The sequence below is a fragment of the Leopardus geoffroyi genome, chromosome E3 (assembly GCF_018350155.1).
Source record: "Leopardus geoffroyi isolate Oge1 chromosome E3, O.geoffroyi_Oge1_pat1.0, whole genome shotgun sequence".
Classification (NCBI taxonomy): domain Eukaryota; kingdom Metazoa; phylum Chordata; class Mammalia; order Carnivora; family Felidae; genus Leopardus; species Leopardus geoffroyi.
Genome location: NC_059340.1, coordinates 25022531 through 25031379, shown reverse-complemented (window position 1 = coordinate 25031379; position 8849 = coordinate 25022531). Strand labels below are relative to the sequence as shown.

The 8849-nt window shown below is 37.5% G+C and overlaps 1 protein-coding gene across 1 annotated transcript; it reads right to left on the bottom strand.

The window, feature by feature from the left end:
• Positions 1-6906: 6906 nt before the first annotated feature.
• LOC123589303 (non-histone chromosomal protein HMG-14-like) lies at positions 6907-7294 on the bottom strand. The gene has a single exon (XM_045461220.1). The coding sequence runs from the start codon at positions 7260-7262 to the stop codon at positions 6957-6959; it is 306 nt and encodes a 101-aa protein (XP_045317176.1). The 5' UTR covers positions 7263-7294; the 3' UTR covers positions 6907-6956.
• Between the last annotated feature and the right edge of the window lie 1555 nt (positions 7295-8849).

The following is an 8849-nucleotide window of genomic DNA, read 5'->3' as shown; positions in this document are numbered from 1 at the left end:
GGAGTACTACGTGGCAATGAGAAACAATGAAATATGGCCCTTTGTAGCAACATGGATGGAACTGGAGGGTGTTATGCTAAGTGAAAGAAGCCATACAGAAAAAGACAGATACCATATGGTTTCACTCTTATGTGGATCCTGAGAAAGTTAACAGAAACCCATGGGTGAGGGGAAGGAAGAAGAAGAAAAAAAAAGAGGTTAGAGTGGGAGAGAGCCAAAGCATAAGAGACTCTTAAAAAGTGAGAACAAACTGAGGGTTGATGGGGCTGGGTGGGAGGGGAGGGTGGGTGATGGGTATTGAGGAGGGCACCTTTTGGGATGAGCACTGGGTGTTGTATGGAAACCAATTTGACAATAAACTTCATATATTGAAAAAAAAAAATGAAACCTGGGAGCCAAAAAAAAAAATTGATATTTAGGGATACTCTTTCATTAGAGTGTGGTGACTGGGAGTTAGGTGACTTGGTGTTTTTTGTTCAGACTGTGTTAATCAGTAGCTTTATGATCCTAAATACTCAGGGTTTCTTCTTTGTCAAGTTTCTTCTTCTGAAAACGAATGTTTGGATTAAGTGACCTTTTAGGTCCCTTACACTAAGGTTCTGTGATATTAATTATTAGGACTTTAGCCGATTAAATCAGCTGAGGATAGGTGGTCAGAATTAGTGAAATTAGATCACAATTAGTTCAGTGAAATTTAAAAGTGATATATTTTTTAAAAATATTTATTTTGAGAGAGAGAGAGCGAGATCGAGCATGGGGGAGGGGCAGAGAGAGAGGGAGAGAGAGAGTCTGAAGCAGGCTTCGCTCTGTCTTTGCAGAGCCCAAACGCAGGGCTCAAACTCATGAACCAGGGGATGGCACCTGGGCTTCAGGAATCAGATGCTTAACCAACTGAGCCACCCAGGTGCTCTCACTTTCTTAACTTTTTAAGTACATAATACAACATTGTTAATTATAGTCACATTGTGCAACACATTTCTAAAACTTTTAATGTTGCAAACCTGAAATGCTACCCATTAAACAATTCCTAATTTTCCTCTCCTTCCGTCCCTTGCAAACCAAGATTCTACTTTGTATTTCTTTGTATCTACATCAGATTCCTAATGTAAATGGAATCACGCATTACTTTTTGTGCCTAGTGTCATCAGAATGCCTCTATTTTGTAGCATATGACAGAATTGCTCTTTTTTTAGAGGCTGAATAATATACTACATTTTGTTTATCCATTCATTTGTGGAGGGTTGCTTTCACCTCTTGGCTATTATGAATAATGCTGCAGTAAACATGAGTGTGTAAATGATCTCTTTGAGATCTTTTTTCATTCTTTTGGATATATGCTAAGAAGTGGGATTGCTGTATTATATGATTGTTAGTTTAGTATTTTGAGAAACCTCTGTACTGTGCACCATTTTATATCCCTACCAACAGTGCACAAGGATTCCAATTTCTTTACATCTTCACTAACACTTGTTCTTTTCTGCGTTTTTTTGGTAGTGGCCATCCTAACAGTTGTGCAGTGGTATCTCATTTTGCTTTGGATATGCGTTTCCCTGATGATTAGCGAAATTGAATGCTTTTTCTGGTGTGTTTTGACCATCTGTGTTTTCTTTGGAGAAATGTCTATTCAAGTCCTTTGCCCATTTTTTAAATAGGCTTATTTTTGTTGTTGAGTTAGAGAAGTTCTTTATACATTCTGGATATTAACCCTCTATCAGTTATATGGTTTGTGAATATTTCTTCCCGTTCCATAGATTGCTCTTTCACTGTCGATTGTTTCCTTCACTGTGCACAAGCTTTTCAGTTTGAAGTCATCTCATTTGTCTGTCTTCTGCTTTTGTCACCTATGCTTTTGGTATCATATCCAGTAAATCACTGTCAAATCTAATGTCACAAAGATTTTGCCGTATGTTTTCTTCTAGAGTTTTATAGCTTCAGGTATTATGTTTAGGTCTTTAATCTATTTTGATTTAACTTTTGTATATGGTATAAGATAAGGATCCAGCCTCATTATTTTGCATGTGGATATCCAGTTTATCCAGCACCATTTGTTTTGAAGAGTGTGTCCTCTCTCCTAGTGCCCTTGTTGAAGGTCATTTGACCAGATATGTGAGAATTTTACTTTGGGCTGTCTGTTATGTTGGTCTCTATGTCTGTCTTTTTTTTTTTTTTTATGTTTATTTATTTATTTGAGGGGGAGAATCCAAAGCAGGATCTGCAATGACAGTGGCCGATGCAGGGCTTGATCCCACAAACCTGAACCAAAAGCAAGAGTTGGATGCTTAACTGACTGAGCCACCAGGTGCCCCTCTATGGTGTCTTTATGCTGCTACTGTACCATACTATTTTGATTACTATAACTTTGCAATATATTTTGAAACCAGGAATTGTGAGGCCTCCAGCTCACAAGAGCAAGTGTTCTCTTTGCTGAAGATCATTTAGACTATTTGAGGTTCTTTGCAATTTCATATGGATTTTAAGATAATTTTTCTGCTTCTGCAAAAGATGCCACTGGGGTTTTTAAAAAAAGTTTTATTTGGGGCGCCTGGGTGGCGCAGTCGGTTAAGCGTCCAACTTCAGCCAGGTCACGATCTCGCGGTTCGTGAGTTCGAGCCCCACGTCGGGCTCTGGGCTGATGGCTCAGAGCCTGGAGCCTGTTTCCGATTCTGTGTCTCCCTCTCTCTCTGCCCCTCCCCCGTTCATGCTCTGTCTCTCTCTGTCCCAAAAATAAATAAACGTTGAAAAAAAAATTAAAAAAAAAAGTTTTATTTAAATTCCAGTTAGTTAACATGCAGTATAATATTAGTTTTGGGTGTACAGTTTGGTGATTCAACACTTTTAAACACACCTAGTGCTCATCACAAGTGCACTGGGATTTTGATAGAGATTGCATTGAATCTGTAGGTCATTCTAGGTAGTATGGCTAAGTAAGTTTTCCAATCCAGGAACAAGGAATGTCTTTACATTTACTTGTGTCATCTTTAATTTCTTTCAGCATTGTTTTTTAGCTTTCAGTCTATAAGTCTTTCACCTCCTCAGTTAAGTTTATTCCTCTGTATTTTATTCTTTATGATGCTATTGTAAATGGGATTGTATCACTTCTTGTTTTGCGCTTTTACTTCTATTTGCATGTCTGGGATATCTGGTATTGAATTATGTCTGGTATCAAATTCTCATTTATTTTGGCTGATAAAATCACATAAAGCAACTGTACCATTTTCATGCAGTATTTTAGTTTTGGGAAGATGGTGATACAATTCCATGTTATTTTTTATCTGTTTGTGTCCCAAGTCGCTACAGGTTTTAGGAAATTGTTTTGTTCTTTGAGTTAAAAGCTTTGGATTACCCAAATTGCCTTGTTTGTTTGCCCAGCTGTTTCTTGGTATGCTGAACTTGACCATCTTTGCTGTCTCATGTAGGGTACATCATGGAAGGGTTCCTGGCTCTGCAGCATGCCCTGGATATTGCCATCATGATGTACCATAACAGCAGATCTGCATATGTTTTGTTCAATGATTTCCTCATTTTTGTTAAGAGGTTTCCATCCCCTGTTTATTTTTATGATAGTTTTTTGTGTTTTTTTATAACTGTCTTCCCTTTGATAATTTTACTTATATTTTCTCTAACTGAACTTACCCTCCTCAGGACCATTGTTATGGAAAAGGAAAACAGATTAAAGGTAATGTCACTTTCTTTGTAGCATTTTGGGCCTGTGGAATACATTTGTGTTCTGTACATTTGACATATTGCAAAATGTGAATATTGCATATTCATGTATGAATGGTGAATAGATGTGAATATATTATATTGAATATATGATACATTCAATTATATACTGAATATATATTCAATGGTGAATAGTTACATTGTGATAGCAGTATACAAATATAGACTGGGTGGAGTATACACTATGTCATTTATCAATTTTCTGATGTTCTGCTTTTATCTAAATTCTTGATTTGGCCTGTAGCTTTATTGACTAAATGACTATTTAACAAGAATGTTATGGAAGGAGGTCATATATTAAATGTCCTGAGTCTTCTTTGGAGTAAAATGGGCAACAAGGAAATAATCATATGAGCTCTTGAATTAGACTAATTGAAGATGCACCTCAATTCCAAGATTTGAGATGCTTTTCAATATTAAGTCAAATTAAGACCATTGGTTAAGAACAGTGGCTCTAAAATCAGAGAGAAAGCTGTTGATTCATCCATCTATCCACTGATTGGTTCACTTATTTATTAGTTACCTACACTTTATCAGGGAGTTTCATAAATCTTGGCTTTAAATCTTGACTCTGCCAAGTATTAATCCTGTGATCATAGCCTATTTCTTCAGACGTAAATTGAAGATAATACCAAATTTCTAGGCTATCAGGGAGATTAAGTGACGTGTTATTTTAAGAATTATCTATCTAGGTCTATCTCTGACCTGTAGGAAACACTCGACAAATGGCATTTAAAAAGGGAGGATGGAATTCCTAAAGGTTTAGTTGAGGAAATACTAATAAACTGAGCTACTTTTCTAATATGATAAGTACCTAGGGGTGTGGGCAAAGTTGTTCTTAAAGTACTGAGGGTGTGATGCTTGGTCTGAGCATTGGAGGACAACTGGAGTTCACTGGGGAGACAGCATGGGAGGATTGGCTTTGAGACTATCTGTATCCTAACCATGTTCCTATCAGTGCATTGTCAGAAGAAGGACTCTGGAAAGGAATGTGGAGGACAGCTTAGATTAAGGGTTGGCAAGCATTTTGTGGAAAGCACAAAAATAGTGAATGTTTTAGGCTTGTGGGCCACATGTATCTCTGTCGCTTGCTTGCTTGCTTTCTTTCTTTCTACCACCTAGAAATGTAAAAGCCATTCTTAGCTCACAGGACATACAAAAGTAGTCTATGGGCTGGATTTGGCCAATAGGCTATAGTTTGCTGACACAGTTTGACTATGACATCAAGACTGAAGGTGTGGAACCAGTTGTGAGGTAATTGTAACAGACCAGGAGAAAAGCAAGGAGGGCCTGATTCAAAGTGGTTTAGTATAAAGGAACAGAGAAGGAAGAGTTTAATAAATATTTGGGTGGTAGAAATCAATGGAAATGGGATATGTACATAATTAACTTCATATTCTGGAAGTTTGCACACACTTCTTTAAACGACTTTCTTTCCCATGTATCAGACTGTTCTTAAGGTATTTTGATGTTGCTACTTATCAAGTTGTATTGGGGTGAGGAAATATGATGTATTTCCTGAAGTGACAATGATGCTTGGGTTTAATGAAGACAGAATGGTATAGAGAGAAACATCATTCTTTTAAGGGGCAAGGGATTGTCTCTCCTCCTGGGTTGTCTAGATATGCTAATGAAATTATCCTCCCCCAAATCACCCAGGCTTGAAACTTCAATCTTATCAGTATAGTATAGTACAGTATGTTTAGTATTAAGAATGTTGCCATTTCCAGCCTCTATAACTATTAGGTAAGTTTCTTAACTTCTCTGTGCCTCGCCTATAAAATGGTGGTAAAAATATTCCTACCACATTGGGTTGCGGCAATGATTAAAGAGATACTGGTTGTTAGTGAGTAGGAAATATTATGTAGCTGTCGATATTAGTTATCTGTTTTCTAAATCCTGTTTCTTTTTTACCATGTGTAGAAATGTCATTTTCCAGTGCAAACTCTTAGTGATTTTTCACTATCCAGCTATTTCAGAAATCCTCTCATTGGTTTCCCTAATTACCATTTCTCCTTAATCTTACTTCACATTAAACCCTTTTCCCTCCACCCCAAATGGTTCATTTTGTACCATTCTTCATTTTGGCTAGAGGGTTTGAAAGGGAACCCTTTTGGGTTCATAGGGTCATAGGGCCATAGGGTAGGTCATAGGGTAGGTCATAGGGTAGTTCTATCTTGTGTATGTGTGCTTCAAGAAATTCTTTCATAATTGTTTTTATTGGTTGTTCTGAGGATCAATATAGACAAATTCAGTTTGTACAGAACTCTTAATGTATGTACTGAAAATCTAAAAAATCATGTAGTTGTGATTCTTTTCCTTTTTTAAAAAATTTTTTTGATGTTTATTTGAGAGAGAGAGAGAAAGAGACAGAGTGTGAGTGAGGGAGGGGCAGAGAAAGAGGGAGACACGGAATCTGAAGCAGACCCCAGGCTCTGAGCTATCAGTGCAGAGCCCAATGTGGGGTTTGAACCCACGAACTGTGAAATCATGACCTGAGCTGAAGTTGGACACTTAACTGACTGAGCCACCCAGCCGCCCCAGTTGTGATTCTTTTCTAAAAGTTATTCCAGTGGCCTTCCAGCTTAAAATTTGGAGGCAAAATTTCCTTAACAGTATATCAAGTATCAATATCTTCAAATGTTGATATGCAGTTAGAGCGTTAAGTCCCATTAATTCACAATTTAGTATCATATACATACTCAAATTTTCAATCTTTTACAGCATGTTAACAAAGTTACTAGGAAACTGGACTACCATGACAAAGATGCTACAGAATGCATCAGATTCTGATGGGGAGAGCCAAGATCAAGGGGTGGTTTTCTTTAGGAAACAATTCTACCAAAAACAACATGGGAATAGAAGTAATTTAAAATGTTCAAGACATATTAAATGCACGACTGACTCCAAATTGCCATTTAGTATTCTTGGTATTATAGGATGTAAAAACTACCCCATCTATGGAATGTTAGACAGTCAAACCCTCTCATATTCAATATCCCACTATTTCCTGGTTGTACAAAAAAAAAAAAAAAAAAAAACTAGCAAATGATTTCACTTCTTTAAAAAAAGCATTTACACTTAACAAAATGAGGTGAGGCGGGGTTCCCTCCTTCTTAAAATGTTTCTAGAGCTACTAAAAAACTTGCATTTACAAAATAGATGATAACAATATTCCTCTGGATTGTACAAGGAGGGAGACAGGGAACACTGATAAGACATGGGATATGATATTAATCAGATTTGGCTTCCTTCTCTCCTGCTTCATCAGAGGCTGGGCTCTCCTCATTTTTAGTTTCTCCATTTTCTGCAGGTAAGGCTTCTTTTGTCTCTTGGTTAGCCACTTCAGCCTGTTTTCTCTTTGCTTTGCCTTCCCCCTTTGTTTGCACTTTCTTGTCTGAGGACTTATCCTTTCCTGTCGCCTTTTTGGATTTCATTTCCAATTTTGCAGGAGCAGATTTAGCTGACAACCTCGCTGCCCTTCCATTAGGCTCCTTCTTCTCCACCCCCTTGGTGGAGCTGGCCTTCCTTTTGGGCATCGTGGGGGTGGGGCGAGTGCATGCTGGGTGCCTGCAGGCTGCTGGACTCTGAGAGCCTTCCGGAAGCTGGGCTGCCTGTCCACATCTGTTCCTCCCACTGTCGGAGCTGCTGTGACGCACTGGGTAGTTCTATATTTAACTTTCTGAGAAATGTCCACACTGTTTTGCAGTGTAGTTGTACCCGTCTGCATTCCTACCAACAGTGTAAGAGGATTCCCCTTTCTCCACATCCTGTCCAACATCTGTTGTTTCCTCTGTTGTTAATTTTAGCCATTCTGACAGGTGTGAGGTGGTATCTCATTATAGTTTTGATTTGCATTTCTCTGATGATGAGTGAGATTGAGCATTTTTTCATGTGTCTGTTAGCCATCTGGATGTCTTTGGAGAAGTGTCTCTTCATGTCTTCTGCCCATTTCTTAACTCAATTATTTTTTAGGTGTTGAGTTTGATAAGTTCGTTATATATTTTGTATACTAACTCTTTATCTGATATATCATTTGCACATATCTTCTCCCGTTCCCTCGGTTGCCTTTTAGTTTTGCTGATTGTTTCCTTTGCTGTGCAGAAGCTTTTTGTCTTGATGAGCTCCCAATAGTTCATGTTTGCTTTTGTTTTTCTTGCCTCCAGTGACATGTCTAGTAAGAAGTTGCTGCAGCGGAGGTCAAAGGGGTTGCTGCCTATTTTCTCCTCTAGGATTTTGATGGTTTCCTGTCTGAAATTTAGGTCTTTCACACATTTTGAATTTATTTTTGTGTGTGGTATAAGAAAGTGGTCCAGTTTCATTCTTCTGCATGTCTCCAACCAGATTTCCTAACACCATTTGTTGTTTTTTTTCCATTTTTCTTTCTTGCTTTGTTGAAGATGAGTTGACCATATAGTTGTGAGTTCTCTTCTGGATCCTCCATTCTGTTCTATTGATCTGTCTGTTTTTGTTCCAGTACCATACTGTCTTGACGATTACAGCTTTCTAATACAGCTTGAAGTCTAGTCCAGAATTGTGATGCCTCCAGCTTTGCTTTTCTTTTTCAACATCACTATAGCTATTTGGTGTCTTTTCTGGTTCCATACAAATTTTAGAATTGTTTGTTCCAGCTCTGTGAAAAATGTTGATGTTATTTTGATAGGGATTGATTGAATGTGTGGATTCCTTTGAATAATATTGACACTTTAACAATATTTGCTCTCCCAATTCATGAGTATGGGATGTTTTTCCATTTCTTTTGTCTTCTTCAATTTCTTTTGTAAGTGTGCTATAGTTTTCAGAGTATAGATCTTTTATCTTTTTGGCTAGGTATTCTATGTGGAAAACCCTAAAGACTCCACCAAAAAATTACTAGAACTGATACATGAATTCAGCAGAGTCTCAGGATATAAAATCAATGCGCAGAAATCTGTTGATTTCTATACAACAATAATAAAGCAGCAGAAAGAAAAATAAAAAAATCGATCCCATTTATAATTCCACCCAAAACCATAAAATACCTAGGAATAAATCTAACCAATGAGTTCAGTCTTTTGAAATTTTGATGACACTAGCTTTGTGGGCTTGACTACAGTCAATTTTATTTTATTTTATTTTTTTAATGT

Coding starts and splice junctions, on each gene's coding strand:
- LOC123589303 (XM_045461220.1), bottom strand. CDS start 7,262: ATGCCCAAAAGGAAGGCCAGCTCCACCAAGGGGGTGGAGAAGAAGGAG.